The following is a 22,285-nucleotide window of genomic DNA, read 5'->3' as shown; positions in this document are numbered from 1 at the left end:
GCCTGACTGATCACCCATACCACCAGGCCAAGCCTAATGCCACCCAAAGACATGAAAGAAAGGACCCTGAGATGGACCAGTAAAACACTGAAAGACTCTTTTTGATCCGCAGAAGACAGTTGAAAAGATTATGGGGGGAGGGTGGAAATTCATTGTAATTTTTTTTTGTCTCATTTATATTGTAGTCAATTTAATGTACTCATGTAAGGATTGTATTTGAGAGTGGTTGCCACAGCAAGTTCTGAACACTTTGGACTTCTGTCTGGTGGGAGGGAAAATTGTCCAGCATGTTTGTATTGTAAAAATAGCTGCATACATAAGCACACACACAGAGACACACAATTCAGAATTAGACAGAGGTTATCCCCTTCACCTACCTCCACACAAAGCTGCTCCTAGCTTCCTTTTGCTTCTCCTAGCTCCTTTTTTGTGTTTGTGTGTGTATGTGTGTTTGTTTTTTGTTTTGCTCTGTGGCATGAAGGCCCAAGCAGTCATATCTCTCTGCTAATCCCATGGAGGGGGCATCCCTCTCAGGCAATTCCCTCACTTGAAGAGATAGCAGAAAAGAGATCTCCAAGCCCTGACTGTGACTCACAAATGATGCTGCCCAGTTACCCAGCAAAGCAGGATATGTTGCACTGGTGGTCTCATGAGTAGGTGTCCCAGGGCTCATTGTGTGTAATTTTAAAAATACTAAATAGCCTGGATTGAACAATGACTAACTTCAATTTGGCCTCACAAACCCTGGAAACTAAGAGCTAGGACAGGTTCTTTGTCTAGAAATAGGTAGCCTGTAGGAATTTAAAGGAAAAATATGGCTGTGAAGAACTTTGGGACTTGTGCTTGCTTGAAACCTGACTGTAAGCTCACAGAAAGTGCATCAAACATCTGAAAATAATTGGCATAGAAAATTGGATACTGTAAATTTCTTTCCAGAACATTTCCCCTGGCTGCTAGACCTTCATGGTTGAAAGCTTTTGGAAGCCACTGAAGGAATCCTTTTCTGTTGCCTCTATCAATGCCTTCACTTTTGCACCAGAAAAATTAAAAGCACCCATTAAGTCTCCCTGATCTGATCAATTTTTAATCTTTTGCCAATAACGTGTGTTCCACCAACATATTTTGGCAAAAAGGGGGGATATTGTAGAAGTTAGCACCCACCCCTCTCCTAGAAGAATGAAATATTCTAGGAAATATTTAAAAAGGCTGAATATTATATTTCCATGGATGAGAAAAGGAGAAACATGTTTTTAAAGACAAAGCAGCTTCCTGCAGCTCCCTGCACTTCAGCTCCAGGGTGATGGGATCAGGGCATGATAGGATTAGGCCTCTACTCATCTCATCACATGGCACCTGGGAAGATTGCATCACCCAGCAAGATGCAACCAAGCTATTCCTGCATGGCCCCATGGGAGTCTGACAAGCAATCAGAATACATTTCTTGCCACAGGAACAGGAAGCCAGTTCAAAGCCCAGAGAGGGCATAAAACCAAGGGACTCTCAGCATCTCTTCCATTTTTGCAGGATCTCCAAGGCATATGATCCTGTTCATCAATAAACCTTCTTTCCAAGCAACTTCCATGAATCCAGTGTCTTTTCCCCAGTTGGAACTGAACCCAGAAGGGTATTTCTTCCAACAGCCTTCTATTAGAAATACAGATAAATACACCACCTTTCGTGCAAGCCGCTTATTGTCTTTTAACAATGTTTTCAAGTTCATTGTCATATCGTTTGTCCTCACATAAAAGAGGAGAAAGGGATAATAATTTGTGGGGTTAATTATTTTAGCAAGCCACCAGGTCACATCTTTGATCTTCGCTGCTGGGAGATAGGATATCTGTCTTGATAATCTGATCAAAAATTACTAATTCCATTGTTCAGAAATGAAAAATGAATCTGCTATCAACAATATTACCCCTTTATCACCAACACACGCCTGTTAAAATGGTAAGAATGGGAAGGACTAAACAAAAGAAATGGTAAGTGAGTAAGTGGAAATAATACTACGTTCCATTGAAAAATGGATTGTACACTTAAAAGACAAACCATTTAACTTTTTTTTCCAGTGGAGGGAGAATTTATTCAGGGCAAAGTTTATGAATCTGCAGGTTGTAAAAGAAAGATGGAACTACATTCTTTCTGGAGGATTTTTGTCCTGGGTTATCCATCTGTTCTATATAGCATGCAATTATTTTTTCTGCAGTCCTTACAGTCCAGAGAGTTACAGAGGTACAAATGACAGACTCAGTAATTCCTTTGTAGAACTGTATCAGCAGCTCCTTGGGCAGTCTGAGCTTTCTGAATTGGTGCAGGAAGAACATTCTTTGTTGTGCTTTTTTGATGATGTTTTGATGTTAGCTGTCCATTTTAAGTCCTGAGATATTATAGGACCTGGAAACTTGAAAGTGTCAGGGTCCATCATCACCAGCTTAGTGCCTTGCTGGTGTCCTGCCATAAAAGTAGGAGGGGAAAGGGAGGATGGGGATTTATTGGGTACTATTGCTATAACTTCAAAGAAGACTAGATCACTGCTAAGCTGGCTTGTACCAGGATCTTCAAAGCCGTTCACCCTGAGAATGGAATGTTACCAGTTTGACACCTCAGAGTTTCTCAAAATATCTTTCCAGCATTGGCTGGCCAGGTCACTGGTCAAGGGGAGAGAGAGTGGGAAATGAAAAGAATAGCTTTGTATTTTGTCCAGGAACACCAGATTCCTCCTGACCTTATTGCAATCCATTTCTTTTAATAAAAGTTCCTCTGTTTCAATTAAAATGGAGTCACGAGTATTACTTTCCTGAGAGAGACTGGGCAAGGTCTGATAGAAGGTCTCTACTGTTGATATTGTGTTGTCCAATATTGTAAGAGTTTAGTTTAGTTTATTGTCAGTGCACCTCGTACAACGAAATCAAACACCATCTTCAGTGCACATCATGACTATGACCATGAAAATAAACACAAACAAAATCTTTTCTTCCATGTAAACTCAGAGGGTTTTTTGGATGCTAGATACCTTGGCAATTTTAAAAGTTTAATATTTGACCTCCACATCTATCATTAATTCTAGGAGATTTAATTAAATCCTTTTGTGTAGTACAAATGGCTATCTTCCTAAATTGTCCATTTATCTGACTGACCTTTGTGATAGTAATAATAAATGTGGCCACATGCCTTGGACAGTTTGATTAGTTTTACTTCTTCCCATGGAGGACAAAGTACAACAAGCCCAGTCCTAGTATGCAAAAGAAGATCATTCAAAAGACCTTGCCTTTTTAAAAAAAATATGCTTTTTTTCAGAATTTGATACTTATGGTAGGAAGGAAAGAACTGGGAGAAAAAGTTGATGTTGAAGACATCACAAAACATGTTGGGATCTGTTCATCTTCATTTCTCCCCAAGCAGGAATTTAAAATCCAAGGATTTGGAAAGCATCTCGCAGGTCATCAATTTCATAAAGAGGCTGTGAATCAGGAGAAATAAGTGATCCAAAAGCAATTGTGAGAATATGAGAAAAGATAACAAAGAAGGACAGTAATAAAGAAAACATCAAGAAAATGTAGAAAAAGCCAGGAAGTGGAGTGAAGGGAATAAATGAAAAATTAAGGCATGAGAAGAGAAGAGCAAATAGAGGGCAGTGATTCTGCTTACACTGAGGAGAAGTGGGAAATGACAAGTGAGTGAAGAGTAGCAAAGAAGAAGGAAGCTCTGTGGGAGAAGTAAATGCTCACCAAAAGGATACGCCGGAGTTGTCTGGTAAGACGTACAGAATTTTCATGAAGTCCTACCCAGGCTTTGAAGGGTTTTTTGCGGTTTTCCACAAAGGTGTTCCAACAGTAAAAATAGTCTGATAAGAAAGAGTCATGAAACATTCAAATTCAGTTGATGATATTTCCTAAGGCTGTGCAAATCTTTTGAAAGAGTTGCTTTGAGAATTTACGGGAGCATGTATAAAACAACTCTTTTGAAATAAAGCAACTCTGTCTTCACTGGCTCACTTGGCTCTTTTAGAAGTTGTTCCCACCTGTCTTCCCATGCTAATCTTTTGAAGGATTTGTACAGCCTTTATATTCATGTGAATGTATAATCATACCAGGTATAATTATTTTGCGTCAAGGTCATAACACAGATATTCCCTAAATTTCATTGTATGATATTACCTGTCAGCCCTAAAGCCATTTTTATGCTGAAGCCATTTTGGCAGTATCTTCAGGTCTGCCACAGCCAGGCCAATTGGAGCTGTGAGAATGAAAGTGGGGAGATGGAGATAATTGGGGATGTGTAGCCAAAACAACATTCTTTCCTGTGGGAGCCAAGGATATTCTAACAGGTGTTGGAGAGGCATGGACCGAAACCAGCCAAGATGGTAGCTATGAGCTGGTTGGACCATGTGAAGGACTTGTGACAGGGGAAGAACTTTGGGATTTGATTTGGGTAGGGAAAATTCTGAGTCCTCCAGAGTCAGGTTTCCCCCAGATGTGCCAATATGACATGCCTAATAAATCTATACTTTGTGGAAGATGCCTGCCTTGGAGTTTTGATTCCTTTTGGTGTGTTTGCCAGAGCCCTGACATTAACCTGACTCTCCAAATAGAAAATCCAACTAAAGAAGCTCCCCGTAATCACGAGGCCACTGTCCAGGGTCCTGAGCCCCAACCACTTACCCGGGTGACCGGGCAATGGGAAGACTCAGAGAAGGTGGAGAAGAATGTGGAAGAGAAGTCAGCAGAGTCATAGGAACCAGTGGAGCATGCAGGGACAGCTCTGGGAGGCTCAGTTTATCCATGGAGGCTGAATTGGCAGCGGCCGCAGTGGAGGTCGAACACCATCTGGGTGCACAATCCAAGGACAGGGGCTCTGGCCATTGGCTCAAGAGTTTCAGCCACCAAGGAGCAGCCCTGGACTCCAAGTGCTCCAAGAGCTGATGAAATGGCAGGTGCCCCAGGAGCTGTACTGGGCTGAGGATGACTTGGCTGGCCAGCCAGTCTTCCAGGAGCCTCACGTAGCCTTGGCTTGAGCTGAACGCACCACAGTCCTAGAGTGGAGGACAGCGAGAGTCAAGCCCAAATCTGATATATGCATAGCCATTTTATTTAGCCTTATTATATATTCCTTTTCTTTCTTTCTCTTCACTGATTATGAGAGGAAGGGTTTTGGGCTTGCAACATTCCTAAGGGGGAAGGAGTGGAGATAGAGTTGTTTAGGCAAGGTGGTTCTTCTTCTCATGGAAACATGAGCTGTCCCTGCTGAGGCCTTGAGGTGGAGATTGATGACACCAGGCAATGTTGATTTACTTTATTGGAGAATGTGACTTTTGGGGGCTGTTTCTAACTTCCAATATTATGTGGTGTAATTCCGGGTTGTGTCAGATCTGGAATTACAACAGACTTTGCCAATTTGATGTTTTCCTAAAAAAAAAAGAAATTGTTTTGGAAGATGGACTTTGCTCTTTTCTTTTTAAATGAATTTCATCACTTGGAAACCTGACAGCAAGGCCACAGTGAATCCAGAAAGTGGGAACTTCAGGTGGCTTCGAGGACCCAATCCTTGGCTGGGTTGCCAGAGAAGTTTGACCAATTGAACACTGGCAGCATGGGACAACTGCTCACCAGTGGCCTTCCCAGCTTGGTCTTGGCCCAACTGACCTTCACCTTTCCCCTCCAAGGGAGCATGACTGGTCAGAGTCTAGTTTCCTCCTCGTTCCATTCAGTGCAGAGCAGACCACACTGGAGTCTCCCTCACCGGGCCTGATCTACCAGGTTGACAGCTCAAACCATGACCACTGTCAGCCAGCCACCAGGGCCCCTAGGCCACTCCAGTCCGGGGGCTGTGGCAGGATCCTGTTGGTCTGCCGAGGCCAGGCAGCCATCTACTGCCTCTCAGGCTGCTCCCCACAGATCAAATCCCTCCTGGCTGGACATACTACCCTGGCTAAGGGTGGATCCAGTGCCAATGGATGCCAGCTCCAGTGCCCTAACCAACTCCAAAGCTGCCCCCTATGCTTCAGAGCTACTTTCAATGGTAGCCCGGAGAAGCTGGCATATTTCTTGAACCTGATCTGGTCCCACCTTGATCAATATGGGGCCCAGTACCAGTCTGACCAGGAGATCATCTCTGCCATCTCCGACAATGGATGAAGAAGAGGAAGCTGAGTGCGTGGCCCAGTTACACAATGAGGGAGCTCCTGAACTCGATGACCTGATGAGTTCCTGCAGGTGCTGAGAACCCGCTTTGAAGACACGACCCAGGGGCAAGAGGCAGAGGCTGAGATTAAGGACCTCAAGCAAAAGGGCTGCCCCAATTCATGTGGGAATTCCAGAGAGTGGTGGGGAACCTGAGAAACTGGCCCGAGCAACTCCTGGTCTACCATTTCAAGGAAGCCCTGGATCAGGACCTGTGGCAAGCCTGTGGTTTCAGAGGGGTTCCCAAGCACATACAGGAGTGGTACAGAATGGCGTTGGCCATGGATCTCAAAATCCGCCTGCACTGAAAAACCACACTGGAGAAGAAAACCAAGCGAACCCTGGGTTGCTGGACCACTACTAGGCAGCCAGATGAACTAAAGCCAGCATTGGCAGCAACCATTAAGTGCTTCAAGATGTGGCCAGCACTGCCATCAAGCATCAGAGTGCCTGGCTCCTGAACCCATTCCCCAGGCCTGCATCCTGGCAGCCTCCAAAGCAAAGGCTGTGATGATGCTGGAGGAGACCTGATGGTGGGAGCCTTGAAGGCAGTGCTCCATGCAGATCCATGGCTAAATGACAACAAGGACACACTGACCTTTAAGGATGGACTAGCCTGGAAAGGGATGAAGTTGTATGTCCCTGCCAGCTTAAGACTCCATCCTACAGTGCAGCCACGACTCCAAACTGGCAGAGCACTTTGGTTACTTAAGACCCTGCATCTGACTAGGTGGCAGTTCTGGTGGCCGAGGATGAAAGCAGATGTGGAGGACTATGTGAAGAGCTGTGCCACTTGTGCTGCTATGAAGAAGAGACTTGGAAGACTCCCAGGTTTCCTCCAACAAGTGGCTTACCCAATTCATCCCTGGGAAGAAATCGCCATGGACTTCATAGTTTAGCTCCCAAAGAGCAGCAGGAACATGGTCATTAGGACCATGATTGACCTATTTTCAAAACAAGCCCATTTCACAGCCTGTTCGGGTTGCCCTCAGCCAGAAAAGTAACCAAGATGTTTATAAAACAGATATATAGGCTACATGGGATGCCCCACAGGATTAATTCAAATGGGGGGTGCAGTTCATAGCTAAGTTTTGGAGGGAATTCTTACAGGTGATAGAAGCCACCCAGGAGCTCAGTTTGGCTTTTCATCTGAGTATGAACGGGGAGGTGGAATAAAAGAATGCAATGGTAGAACAGTACATTAGGTGGTACATAGACTACCAGTAATCTAACTGGGCAGAGCTGCTGCCTTTTGCAGAAGTAGCCTACAACAACGGGGTCCACAGTAGCACTGGTCTGACACCTTTCCAAGTCACCAGTGGCATGGAGTTTGTCCCCAGGCCTGAGCTACCAGGGGAGCCCCCCTCCTCTGTGTCCCTGAATGAATGGATGTAGCAATTAAAGCAAGGGTGGGAAAACATGAAGCAAGTCTTAGTAGAAGCGGGAAAAAAGTACAAACAGCAAGCCAATAAATGCTGCTCCCCCATCCTCCTTTCCAAAGTATACTTGTTGACTAAGTATCTAAAACTAAAACTAAAGTTGCCAAGCAAGAAACAGGCATAAGTTCATAGGGCCATTCCCAATAATGAAAGTGATAAATCCTGTAGCTGTTCAGCTTACTCCCATACTTCTAGGGAAAGTGCATCCAGTGTTTCATAGCAATCTGCTCAAACCAGTTGCAGGCTCCCAACTAAGGCCAGTAGACCAGGTAGCCCCAAAACTGATTGTGGTGCAGGGAGAGACCCACTATGAAGTAATTTTAGATTCCCACATGCATCAGGATTGCCTGCAATATCTAGTTCATTGGAAGGAATACCCACTTTCTAAAGCAACTTGGATAAAAAGCTGGGGTGTGAAAGCTGACAGGTTGATTAAAGTTTCATGACAAGTACCCTCATAAGCCAAAGGGATCACTTAGGGGGCAGGGGAAGGGGAGATTAAAGATGACATGGATTAACCTCCCTTGCTTTTCTTTTACAGGAGGTCCTCCTCAATTGAGGGGTGGGGCGGCCAGTAAGCCCTGAAGCCATTTTTATGCTGAAGCCATTTTGGGAGCATCTTCAGGGCTGCCACAGCCAGGCCAGTTCGAGCTGTGAGAACTGAAGGGGGGAGATGGAGATAATTGGGGATGTGTAGCCAAAACAACATTCTTTCCCATGGGAGCCAAGGATGTTTTACCAGGTGTTGGAGAGGTGTGGACCGAAGCCAGCCAAGATGGTGACTGTGACCTGGTTGGACCATGTGATGGATATGTGGCGCAGCCTTGTGTTCCCGTGCAGTCTGGATTAATTGCTGTGGGGGGGACATTTCTCTGTGGACCACCAAAATTTTCTTGTGAACCACCAGTGGTCCACAGCCCACTGATTGGCAACCACTGCTGTGGACCACTAATACATTTTTTTAAAAAAAAAAAGATAAATAGTATTTATATAAAAAATGCAAATAATTTTTCTGTGGTCCACCAACATTTTTTCACAGACCACCAGTGTGTCAGCCTTCAAGATCTTTTCTACTTTTCTACTGCTTTGCATCTTTCGGCTGCCATGAGTAACGGGGGAAGGAGGGGTTGCGTCTAAGAGAACTGGAGGTGTTACATTCTTGTGTTGTATAAATGAGGAGTCGGGGGGGGGGTTAAAAATTCCTGCTCTTAAGTTTCTATTTCCTTGCTTAGCCTTCTTTTCTTTGCGCAGCTGCGAAGCTTTATCAAAATATGTCAAGGTCAATGGACAGAGGCCTCATCACTACCTGAAGATGCCCACATGATCATATTCAGAACTTTTAATTGGAAGAATCTTTTGAACTTTGGGGGTGGGAACAATTCCATCCCTTTGTATATGTGATCTGCGCACCTAATTCCTTAGATTCAGAATTCTACCTGTAGCTTCCACTTCGAATTTCAGTAAAAGATATCTTTGCTCTAATCTATGGAGTCTAAGTATTTTTTTCTTGGATTTTGAATGGAGCACAGACTGACATTATTCTGAATCTCTTCATCAGCCACCCGGAGAAAATATCCAGTTTTCTTCCGGGCGGGGGGGTTTTACATCATGTCATCTCCAACTGGTGATGAGGACGACCTGGGAGCTGTGGGGGACCAATTGTTGCTGATACCGGAGATGCCAGCAGCTGAATTGCTAGCCGACCTTACTCTGGAGGAAGTTTCAACTGAGAGGCCCAGATGGTCGTTGGGTGTCAGCTGGAGGGATCCTGAAGAGCCTCCCCCTCCTGGAATCACCATGACCCGAAGGTGTGGGAGAGACGAGCCATGGCAAGAGAAGGAAAAGAGAGAATTGATGCTGGATCAAGCCAGGCAGCTCCTGAATGAAGCTTTTGGTCAGCCTCACATCGCTCCAAGGTATGAGGGGGAAGGGGGAGCAAGTTCAGCCAGAGACAGCCAAGCTGCCCCCACCCCCACAGCTCAGCCAGCGCCAGCGCAGCAACCGGCTGCAGCCCCAGGGCCCCCAGCAAGAGGTGTGATCCCTAGAAGATGCATAGCTCTGAAGCTGCCTCCATTAGAAGTGAAATTTGGAGGAAATCCCAAAGACTTGGGTTCCTTCCTAGCACAAGTCTGGAGCTATATGGAGGAATATGGGGGGGAATTCACCTCTGAAGCAGCCAAAGTAAGATGTGTTACCAGGGCCCTGGAGGGATTAGCTGCAGAGTGGATGGTGACTTTGCATAATGATAACTCCCCCCAACTGTGGAATTACAACGTATTCATGACTGCATTGCGGGCAAGATTTGAGGACCCACTGGTGGAGAGAAAGGCCAGGATCAGGATGAAGACCATAAATCAAGGGAGGAGGTCAGTGGCTGATGACACCCAAGAGTTTAGACAGCTGGCGTACCATATCCGAGGCTGGTCCCAGGGAGCCCTGATAGAAGCCTATAAAGATGGTCTAAATGAAGACGTATACCAGATGTGTATCTCCAGAAGGGATCCTAATGATTTGCAACTGTGGTACTTGCTGGCAGAAGAAGTGGAGATAGATTTGACCCGAAGCAGATGCGGGGGGTTCTGGGTGGAGGAAGCCGTCCCCCCCACACTTCCAAGAGGCCCCTAAGCCACTGAGAGGAGGAGTGATGGCAAGACCCAGATCCACTGCCTGTTTTCGATGTGGAAAAGAGGGCCACCGGATTGCAGACTGCAGGGTCAAGTTGGATCCAAAGGGGGCGCAGAGAGGAGGGAGGAAACCTGAAACCCCCCAGCCAAGCCTCGTGAAACCGCACTAAAGACGGGAGAGGTTGTAGAGGTCACCCCCGGCAAGGGAGGAGCTGGGACCTCCGACCTTCCTTGAAGAGAGTGATTCTGACTCGGAAGATGACTTCCTGGTAAGTCCAAGTAAGGGCCCCATGATCATTCCAGTAAAGTTAAGGGCACCCACTTCAGGGACCGAAGGGGAGATGTTAGCCTTGCTAGACTCTGGGTGCACGAGATGTGTAATCAATATGAAAGTGGTTGAGGAAATGGGCATCAGACTGAGAACTTTAGAAACGCCCATAGCCTTTTGCCAATTGGATGGATCAGTGGCGAGGGGTTACCCTGCACGCTTCATAACGGAACCCCCAGAGATGACCATGGGGGAGCATAAAGAGACTTTGTGTTTTATCTTGGCCCCTGGGATGGAGCAACCGTTAATACTAGGATTGCCCTGGCTCCGCAAATGGAATCCCCATGTAAACTGGAGGAAGGGGCCGCTGCGCATATGCACAAATCAGCGGCCGGAAGGGGAGGGGCAATCCCAGCAGGAGTTTCAAAATCCTGTTGAGTTAGCCTCCACGGGTACCGAAAGCTTGGAGGGGGAGGAAAAAATTCCGAAAGAATATTGGGACTTAAAAGAAGTGTTCAGCGAAAAGGCTTCAGATGAGCTCCCCCCTCATCAGTCAACCGATTATAGTATTGAAATTCTGCCGGGGGTGATGCTCCTGAAACTGAAGCTGTATTCGATGACACCACGAGAATTGGAAGAGCTGAGATCGTTTATTGATAAAAATCTGAAACGTGGTTTCATCCAACCCGCTAGGCCTCGGGTAGCGGCCCCAGTGTTGTTCCGTGAAAAGAAAGATGGCTCCAAGCGTTTGGTAGTGGACTATAGAAACCTGAACACAATTTCCGTGGAAAACGTGTACCCCCTCCCCCTGATGAAGGACATGTTGGCCCACCTGGCTAAAGGGAAAATTTTCACAAAATTGGACCTGAGAGAAGCATATCAAATCCGGATTAAAGAAGGGGATGAGTAGAAGACCACTTTTAATTGCCCGATGGGTTGTTTCCAGTTCAATGTTCTTCCTTTTGGCCTACAGGGGGCCCCAGCTGTATTCATGCAAATGATCAATCAAGTGTTACATGAACATTTATACAAGGGGTTTTTGGTTTACCTTGATGACATCCTTATCTACACAGAGACTCGGGATGAACATGTGAAACTGGTGCGTTCAGTGTTACAGAAACTGCGAGCCGCTAAATTGTATGCTAAACTGTCCAAATGTGAGTTCCATCAAGAGAGAATCGACTATTTGGGGTATCGTATTTCACACGAGGGTATCGAAATGGATCCAGGGAAGGTGCGGGCGGTGTTGGAGTAGGGGCCCCCCGCGCACCCGGAAACAACTTCAAAGCTTTTTAGGATTCGCCAATTTCTACCGGCAATTCATCCCGTCCTTCGCTAAGATAGCAATGCCTATCACCAATCTCTTGAAAACCAAAGGGGAGGTGAAACCGAAGCCCAGTAAACTGCTGGAGTGGTCCATGGAGTGCCAAGCAGCCTTTGAAAAGTTGAAGCGACTGTTCGCTGCAGAACCAGTGCTAAAACATCCGGACATGGATGCCCCGTTCGTGATCCAAGCCGATGCGAGTGATGTGGCAGTGGGGGCGGTCTTACTTCACCTCCCGTAAACTGACTGAAACTGAAAGAAGATGGGCTGTCTGGGAAAAGGAAGCTTTTGCAGTTCGCTGGGCTCTACTGACATGGAGACATTTCTTGGAAGGAGTGAAACACCCGTTCGAGGTATGGACTGACCATAACAACTTGGAGGCCTTAAAAATGCCTCGGAAGCTGTCTCCTAAGCAAGTTCGGTGGGCCCAGTATTTTAAACGGTTCAATTTCTCACTAAAGTACATTCCAGGGGAATTTTATGGCGGATGCTTTATCTAGATTGCCTCAGTACAACAGTGTTCATCCTGAAGTGATACGGCCGATTGTTCCTACCAAACAGCTGGCTGCCCCGGTGGTCACTAGAGTGCAAAAGAAGAAGCAAGAAGCGGATTTGTCGAGTGATTTGACAGCACAATTAAAGGAAGCCCTGAAGCTGGATGAGTGGTTCCTGGCGAATTTGAATAACTGTACAGTTAGAGATGGCTTGGCCTGGGTGGGAGTGAAACTGTATGTGCCAGAGTCATTGAGAAGCCAAGTATTGCAACAGGCCCATGACTCCAAACCGGCTGGTCATTTCAGTTTTGTGAAAACCTTGCACCTCGTTAAGCGACAATTTTGGTGGCCTTCGTTGAAAAAGGACATTGAGACTTATGTGGCTAGCTGCTCAGTCTGCGCTTCAGCAAAAAGGCCCCCTGGTAAGCCAGCAGGTCTGTTACAAAATGTGGCCAGGCCAACAGCTCCTTGGAAGGACATCTCTATGGACTTTATAGTAGAGTTACCCAAGAGTGCCGGAAACACGGTTATTTGGGTAGGAACCGATTTGTTTTCAAAACAAGAGCATTTCATACCTTGCTCTAAGATTCCTTCTGCAAAATCGTTGGCTAAACTGTTCATACTGCACGTTTATAGACTGCATGGTGTCCCTGAACGTATAATTTCTGACCGAGGAGTTCATTTCACCTCGAACTTTTGGAAGGAATTCTTGAAGTTGATAGGCTCCGCCCAGGGCTTAAGCTCCGCCCACCATCCCCAAACCAATGGGGCCTCTGAAAGAACTAATGCTGTTCTAGAACAATACCTCAGATGTTACATAAATTATCAACAGGACAATTGGGCTGACTTATTGCCGTTTGCTGAGGTGGCATACAACAATTCTGTTCATAGTAGTACTGGGTTCACCCCCTTTAAAGTGGCGTTGGGACAAGACTTTGTACCCATACCTGAACTTCCTCGTGAAAAGCCTAACATCCCATCACTAGACGAATGGATATCTCAACTCCAGCTTAACTAGCTAGTTGCTCGCAAGGCCCATCAGTCCCATAAGAAATTTGCAGATAAAAAGAGAGCCCCACAGAAGTCCCATCAAGTGGGAGACAAAGTTTTCCTGTCCACCAGATACTTACAAACCACTGAAAAGTCAAAGAAACTTGGCCCTAAGTATGTAGGTCCTTTCACAATTGAACAAATTGTGAATCCTGTGACCGTCCAATTGTCACTACCAAAAACTCTTTGGCGAATTCACCCAGTTTTTCATGTTAGTTTGTTGAAACCTGAACACACTTCTGTCTTGAGACCAACCCAGACTGATCCTCCTATACCATTGCTGATTGAGGGTGAACAACACTTTGAAGTTAAAGGGATTTTGGACTCTCGTAAATGGAGGGGTCGCCTCCAATACCTTGTGGCTTGGAAACATTTCCCATCTTCCCAAGCCGAGTGGGTTAATGAGAAAGATGTTAGAGCCCCTAAGCTGATCAAAGACTTTCACACAAAGTATCCTGATAAACCCTAGAAATGTATGTGATTGCTAATCAATACTTTTATGTTGTTCTCTTTTACAGGACTAACGTCTTTTTTCTAGGGGGGCCGAATGTCAGCCTTCAAGATCTTTTCTACTTTTCTACTGCTTTGCATCTTTCGGCTGCCATGAGTAACGGGGGAGGAGGGTTTATGTCTGGGAAGAGAACAGAAGGTGTTACATTCTTGTGTTGTATAAATAAGGAGTTGGGGGGGGGGAGTATAAATTCCTGCTCTTAACTTTCTATTTCCTTGCTTAGCCTTCTTTCCTTTGCGCAGCTGCGAAGCTTTATCAAAATATGTCAAGGTCAATGGACAGAGGCCGCATCACCACCTGAAGATGCCCACATGATCATATGCAGAACTTTTAATTGGAAGAATCTTTTGGACTTTGGGGGGTGGGAACAATTCCATCCCTTTGTATATGTGATCTGCGCGCCTAATTCCTTAGATTCAGAATTCTACCTGTAGCTTCCACTTTGAATTTCAGTAAAAGAAAAACTTTGCTCTAATCTATGGAGTCTAAGTATTTCTTTCTTGGATTTTGAATGGAGCACAGACTGACATTGTGGTCCGTTGGTGACCACTGAACTATACTGGACTTTATTCTTACTAACAGAGATGAAAGGATAAAAGGGGTTGAAGTTGTGGGAACTTTGGGGGAGAGCGACCATGTCATATTGAAATTTAGCATACTTCAGGCACAAGTAATAGAACGAAGTCTAAGTTGTGTCTTGGACTTTCAGAAAGCTGATTTCAACAAACTTAGAGCTCAGGAACAATTCCATGGGTAGAAATCTCAAAAGGAAAACATCTCTAGAAGCTTGGGAAACTCTGAAATATGAAATTATAAAAGCCCAGTCTAGCACAATACCATCAACAACGAAAAATAAGAAATTCCAGATGAAACCAGCATAGCATAAAGAATTCTCTAGAAAAATTGGTAGACAAAAAGGACAAATATTTAAAAATGGAAAGAGAGACAAATAAGCAAAATACCAGCAAATAGCCTGAATCTCCAAAGATGAAGTGAGTAAAGCTAAGGCTCAGAATGAACAAAGACTTTCAACAAATATCAAAAATAACAAAAAAAACCCAACTTTTTTCAACACATACAAAACAGAACAAATGTCAAAGAAATTATCAGATCAAATGAGAGAAGATGATAAGGAAGTAATAAGCTGTAGAGAGAAATCAAAGCTGCTAAGTTCATTTTTTATAACTGTTTTCATGCAAAAAGATAATACAGCCCAACCAAATTTCTTTTAACATGTCAAAAAGAAAAAAAAACAGTCAAGGAAACTATTGATCCATTAAAGGGAGAAACGGGCAAGAAGATGATGCACAGCAGGGAGGAAAAAAACCTGCTTAATTCATTCTTTACATCTGTCTTTAAACAAAAGGGGAAAAAACAGTCCAATCTAATAAAAGCAATACTGTAAAAGACATGCTAGAATATAAATCAAAATATGCAAGACAACAATAAGGAAGGACTTATCCACTCTTAATGGATTCAAATCACCGGGACCAGATGGTTTATATCCCAGGGTTCTGAAGGAATTGACAGTTGTGATCTTGGAATCACTTAAACATATCTCTCAAGGATTCTGGAGTACTGAGGAACTAATAGAGGACTGGGAAAGAACTGATATGTTTCCAATCTTTAAAAATAGGGGGGGGGGGAGATCTAGAAACTACAGATCAACCTGACATTAATATCTGTGAAGATTCTGGAAAAGATAACCAAGCAATGGATCTGTGAACACATAGAAATAAGCAAGGCTATTTCCAGAAACCAGTATGTATTTGTCAAAAGCAGATCTTTCTAGACAGCCCTTTTTGCATCCTTTGAAAATGACTTAATTAGTGGACCAATGAAATGCTCTGAACATAGTATACCTACACTTCATCAAGGCATTTCACAAAGTAGACCATAGCCTACTTTTTGATAAGACAGAAAAATGTGGGATAGATAGTATACTACCAGATGGATTCATAACTGGCTGACCAACTGCACTTAACATATAATCCTTAATGAAACTACATTCACATGGAGAGTACTCCAATACTCTCCAATACATGCCATGGGGTACTCCAATATTCTATCTTAAACCTAATATTCTTCAGTATCTTCCCCTAGATGAGAGGATAGAAGGGCTCATTAAATTTTTAAATGACACCAAGCTCTGGTAATATCCAACACCTTAGAAGATAGGTTCAAGATCCAAAAGAATCTTAAGAGACTTGAACACCAGACTTACCCAACAAAATGCAGTTCAGTAGTGAGAAAAATAAGGTCATATTGCAAAAAAAAAAATCTTCAGTTTAGAAGATGAACAATTCTTAAATGTAACTGATTTAAAAACTGCAAAGGAGGTTTGGCTGAAATTGAGAAGTGTGCATGTTGAGTGCAATATTGTGCAGCATGCAATACTGTGCAATTATCAATTGTACAGTGCCTGGCTGCAGCCACAAGACAGTGTGGAAAAGCATTTTTTGCACATGCAGACTCCATTTATTGAGTTGGAACAGCGTGGAATGCAAATTCCTGAATCTCAGAAGGTGTTGTTGGTCTTGATAAAATGAGGGACATTTTTTCAGCTGTTTTTGAGTGCAAACCAGAACAGGACAGAAGCTCTTAAAGCCTGTTTAATTTCTGAAGAAAACATGTGGATTGCAACTCTGGTAGATAGCCTTGAGAAACTTTTCTTATCTGCTTTCTCAGAGATGCCGGTACAATAATATCTTCACACCTGCGGATTGGCGGAATCCACATCGGACTGTTGGGAGGGGTTTCTAATTTCCTATATCCTAGTTGTATGCCCTGAGAGACCTCAGAGCCTGCTTTGAACTTTGACTTGCTTTCACCCCTTTTCAATAAAAGTGTCAACTTTGGAAGCCATATTCCATGCTGCCACATAGCCTGAGAAAGTGGGAGGGGGTTGATTTCAATTAAGTAACTCTAGTAGACAAAATAAAATACTTTTGTTAGTTCAAGGTCATTTAGTATGGCACAGGATGAAATAAGGATTTACTTTTGGATGGATCATGATTGGGCCATGTAATATGATGACGACCAAGGGGGGGATGGAATTGTAGTTTGGGAAATTGTGGAAAGCCTGAAAAACTTTAGATTCGGGATCCAACAGATGTGCCAGCTGCTATTCTAACAAAGGTACTTTTGAGATATGTCTGTCTCAGAGTTACTGATTGGAATGGAAGTTTGCTGGAATGCTGACAAAAAGGTTCCTTTTTGAAATACAAAATTTTCAAGGTTTGTTTTGAAGGGGGGAGAGAGGGTGGTCCTTACATAAAGCAGGTTCTGCAATAGTGATCAATCCAGAGAGAATTCCCCACCCACCAGTGGTGGGATTCAAAATTTGTTTACTACCAGTTCTGTGGGTGTGGCTTGCTTGGTGGGCATGTGACTGGGTGGGCATATGACTGGGTGGGCATGACCAACTCAATGTCATTCATGTCAAGGAGTCCCTCACCTGGCCCCTCCCCTCCCAGCCATTCCTTATCACACCCAGCCTCAATTTATCTATAGTTCTGTAAAAATGTTGTTCACCTTTTTTTGACTTTATTATCTACATACTATAGATGTACTTTCATGGACCACTGAAAGGAGGAAATGGCTCACATGCTTTGCCCAAGAGTGTGATAGGCAACAGGCTTTAAGGGGCTGCCAGAAAGAAGGGGGGCAATGTATTTTCCAAAGCACCAGAAGGCAAACAAAAAGCAATGGACGGAAACTGAACAAAGAGAGAAGCAACCTAAAACTAAGAGAAACTTCCTGACTGTGAGAACAGTTAACCAGTGGAACTGCTTGTCTCCAGAAGTTCTGGGTGCTCAATCACTGGAAGTTTTAAAGAAAAGACTGCACAGCCATTTCTCTGAAATGGTATAGGGTTCCCCCCAAGGTCCCTTCTAAGTGTTATTCTGTTATTCTGGCACCTTTCCTAGGACCTCTACTCAGAGTTTGGCATCCTCAGTTTTCCTGCCTGAGCTGGGGGTTGAACTAGAAGACCTCCAAAGTCCCTTTCAACTCTGTTAAACACATGTGTATTTATGCTCTGGACCAGTGGTCACCAACCGGTGGACCATGGCCCACTGGTGGTCCATGAATTTTTTTTGGTGGTCTGCAGATAAATGGCACCCCCAGAGCACACCCCAAAGCAATTAATCCAGGCTGCACAGGAACACAAGGATGCGCCGCCCCAAGGCCCACGGGAACACAAGGCTTGCATTGGAACAACACGAGGTAGTGAGGGGAGGGGGAAAGGGCGGAGGGGGGAACTTGCCTGGCCACCAGGCTGCTTCTTTCCACTTCTTTCTTCTTCTGCTTTTGGCTGCATGCAAGGAAAGCAGCAAAAGTCTTTCTTTCTCTCCCCCAAACTCCACCAGAAATGAGTCTTTGGGACCCTGCAAGGCCTCCTACTCCAAGAGGCTGTGCCGGTAATGACTCATTTCTGGTGGAGTTCTGCTGCTTTTGCTGCTTTCCTTACATGAAGCCAAAAGATCCCAAATAAAGAATGATCAATCGGTAGGAAAACTGGGTGGGGAATTTTCCAGCATACTTTTTTGGGGATTTTCCCAGGGTCTCTGTATATATATTTCTTTTCTTTTGTTTCCTTATATCACTAACATAATATTTTTTTATATCTATTATTCCATTATAGTCTCCCACTATACATACATCCTTTTGGCCTGTCTCAATAATCTTTTCATGGAGTTTCTTATAAAATTCTTTTTGATTTTTATTAGGTGCATAAATGTTTACTAATAACATCAATTTTTGTCCTATCTTTATTTCAATCATTAAAATTCTTCCTTTAGAATTTGCATAAATTTGTTTGGCTTTTATCTATTCGCTGATGTATACTGCTACCCCCTTTTTTTCTCCACCAATATTGTATAGAGTTTCCCCAGTTTGTTGAGTTCTAAATATTTTTTGTCTTGGAGGCACACAATATCTACCTTTTGTTCAACCAGTTTTGTGAGTATTTGTTTCCTTTTCACTAAGGCATTTAACCCATTCATGTTTATTGACAATAGTTTTATTTCCTTCTCCATTCTCTTGTTAATCTTCTGGTTTCTAGTTTCTGTTAGTCTTCTTGTTTCTTTGTGTTCTTGTTCTGATGCCTTCTTCTTTCTGGGGTTCTTGTGCCTCTTTAGTTTTGTCTTCCTGGTCTTCTGCTTCGGATTCCTGTTGACAATCTTCTTGACTTTCCTCCTCTAATTTCTCTCTGCTGCTATCGTTCTTCTCCATTCCTGTCAATTGATCATATAATTCTTGGGCTTTATCTAGATTGTCTATTTTAATCTTTTTGTCCTGCCAGGATACTAGTATGCCTTCTGGGATGATCCCCCAAAATAATATATTCCATTTACTCAGTTGGGGTGCCAGGAAACGATAGTCTTTATATTGTTCTCGGATTCATCTGGGTATTTGTTTCAGGGTAATAACTTCTTATCCTTATGCACCATTGGCTCCTCCCTTGTTATTTTTTAGATAATATCCCTGACTTTCTTTCGGGTGAATCTGACATGTACTTCTCTGGGTAACCAGTGTCATTTTGCATAATTTGTTTGGACTCTGTAGACTTTGTCCAACTCATTTATAATTTCTTGTGTATCCCTTTGCAGAGTTTCTGCTATCAGTTCCTCCATTAGTCTTCCCAGATCTTCATCCTTAGTGTCAATCACATTCTGGAATCTTAGAAAAAAGGAGGCTTGATCCATTTCTAGATGGATCAAGGAAACTTCTAGATCCTTATTCATTGCCATCATACGTTGATCAACCTATTCCAATTTTTTTTCTGTTTGTTCTGTTTTTATTTCTTCCATTTTTATTTTCTGTTCATATTTTTGGATCACCTCTTGTATTGAACTCACCTTGTCGTCCAGTTTCTGGATATCAGTTTTCAATTCACCATAGTTTCTTGACATTGTCTCCTGTAACTTCACCATTGTTTCTTGGAACATTAACAAAGTGGATTGCATTGTTGGTGTGTTCTGTGTCAGATTTGATTTCTCTGTAGTTAACATCCCTTCTATTGACCTTTGGTTTGATGGAGATGCGATCACTACTGATGGGCTCAATTAAGTTTTTTTCCTCCCTGCCCTCAGGGTAGTTGTCGTCATTTCTTTCAAAATTTAGTTCTGCTCCCCTAAAATTTTATAGATGCTTTCCCAAATTACCATGCAACCACTTTATTACTAATAATACTAACTTTTTGTCATTCTTACTTGTTTCTTTTATATCTTAATACCATAAATTGCATTAAATTAAGTTAAGTAAGATTAAATCAATTACCACTAGTTTATAAGTGCTCCCCTTTTGTTTGTCAATATTATAACATTCACTATCCTGGTCACTTATTTATTCTATTTCTATTTTATAAACTATATAATGAATAATATTACTTTGTACAAAATAATCAATAGTTATAATTCATTGAAGTAAGCTATAATAGATATAATATATAATGTAATATAGTTAATAATTAATATATAGTTAATGTAGTTTTTAATATAGGTATTGTAAATATTAAATATACTTTAGTTATATCTTAGCTATATTTCAATCACTAGAGTTTATCTATTAACAATATTATTGCTTTCTACAAAATAGTCAATAGTTATAATTCATCAAAGTAAGCTATAGCAGGTATAATGTAAAATAATTAACAATTAATATATATTTGATATGGCTATTAATATGAGTATTAATAATATTATTAATGGGTATTAATAATATTGGACTGAAATGTGAAAAGAGTATTACGGACGATTTTATACATTCTCATAACATACCGAAGGAAGTAGTTAGGACCCTGGAGGAGCCATGGATCACTATTCCTGTAGGAAGGAGGAAGAGGCAGAGAAAGAGGAACAGGAAGAGGAAGAGAGGATGCCGTGCTGGGGTTTTCTTTAGGCTCAGTAAGTTTCCACACAAGCCTTCAATTCCAAGTATATTTCTTACCAATGCAAGATCTCTGACTAACAAAATGGATGAATTAAGGCTACAGATTGCAAATACTAAATTCATCTAGAACTGCTATGTTTTGCTAATCACAGAAACTTGGCTTCATTCACTCATTCCAGATGCAGCTGTTGAGCTGGAACGCTACTTAGCTCACTGGCAGAACAGGAGTAGAGATTCTGGCAAGATCAAAGGGGGAGGTTTAAGCCTTTATGTGAACAAAAGCTGGTGTATCAATACAAAGACTGTAAACAGCCACTGCTCCATAGATCTGGAGTATATGACTCTTAAATGTAGGCCCATATATCTTCCATGGGAATTCAGCGTGGTTTTGATTACTGCAGTCTATATCCCACCTGATGCCAATACTACCATAGCTTTGGGATTCTCGTATAACATTGTTAGTAATCAGCAGAATAAGTATCCTGATGCTGTGCATATCATAGAGGGGGACTTTAATCAAGCTGATTTAAAAGCAGTGCTCCCTAAATTCCATCAGCATGTTAAATGTGCTACTAGAAGAGCAAACATATTGGACAAAGTATATACCAACATCAAACATGGCTCTAAGGTTATGCAATTACCACATTCGGGACAATCAGACCATATGTCACTGCTTTTAGCACCAGCGTACATCCCTCTTAGGAGGCAGGCTCTGCCTATAATAAAGACAGTGAAATCTTGGCCAGAAGATGCTTCCCAACAACTTCAGAATTGTTTTGAGAACACAAATTGGGACATCTTTTACCACCCTGACTGAGAGGAGCACACTGTAACTGTTCTGTGCTATATCAAACACTGCACAGATACTATCACTGTGGGTAAACATATTAGGATCTATCCCAATCAGAAACCCTGGATGACCAAGGAAGTCCAGTGCCTCTTGCGTGACAGGACCAAGGCCTTTAGGTCTGGTGATGGGGCAAGATACAGTGTTGCCAGAGCTAATCTGAAGAAAGGTATTCGGAAGGCCAAGACTGATTATAAGAGGAAGATTGAGGATAATTTTTATAGCAATAACATGAGGCAGGTGTGGCGAGGGATTCAACAAATTACAAAACATCAACCGACCAATGTCATCCCTGCTGAGGGGGATGCTTCATTGGCCAAGGAACTGAATCATTTCTTTGTTCACTTTGAAGTGGAGACATCAGAGACAGCTAAAATACAACCACCAGCCAAATGTAGCCCCCACCTCATTGTGGAGGAACAGGGGGTGAGGAGCATTCTGAAGGCTGTGGACCCTAGAAAGGCTGCCTGTCCTGATGGAATCTCTGGCCGAGTGCTTAAAAACTGTGCTGATCAGTTGGCTGGAGTCTTTACCAGGATCTTCAATCAGTTTTTATCCCAGTCCACTATTCCATCTTGTTTGAAGGCTTCCACCATTGTTCCGCTGCCAAAGAAGTTCCCTATCAATGACCTCAATGATTACAGACCAGTGGCACTCA

General features: G+C 43.1%; 1 protein-coding gene across 1 annotated transcript in view; it reads right to left on the bottom strand.

Moving 5' to 3' along the window:
* Window positions 1-2,048: 2,048 nt before the first annotated feature.
* Window positions 2,049-22,285, bottom strand: part of AICDA (activation induced cytidine deaminase) — a 95,924-nt gene continuing 75,687 nt past the window's right edge. The window contains exons 4-5 of the mRNA XM_026687378.2: window positions 3,726-3,841; window positions 2,049-3,457 (exon numbers count right to left, since the gene is read on the bottom strand). Coding sequence (XP_026543163.2) covers window positions 3,404-3,457; window positions 3,726-3,841 — 170 coding nt within the window. The 3' untranslated portion in view covers window positions 2,049-3,403. The remainder of the gene's footprint in view (window positions 3,458-3,725; window positions 3,842-22,285) is intronic.

The sequence above is a fragment of the Notechis scutatus genome, chromosome 2 (genome assembly GCF_049901735.1).
Source record: "Notechis scutatus isolate UNSWTSFEM ecotype Mainland chromosome 2, rNotScu1.2, whole genome shotgun sequence".
NCBI lineage: Eukaryota > Metazoa > Chordata > Lepidosauria > Squamata > Elapidae > Notechis > Notechis scutatus.
The sequence above is the reverse complement of the archived record's forward strand: the minus strand, read 5'-3'. Positions and strand labels throughout refer to the sequence as shown.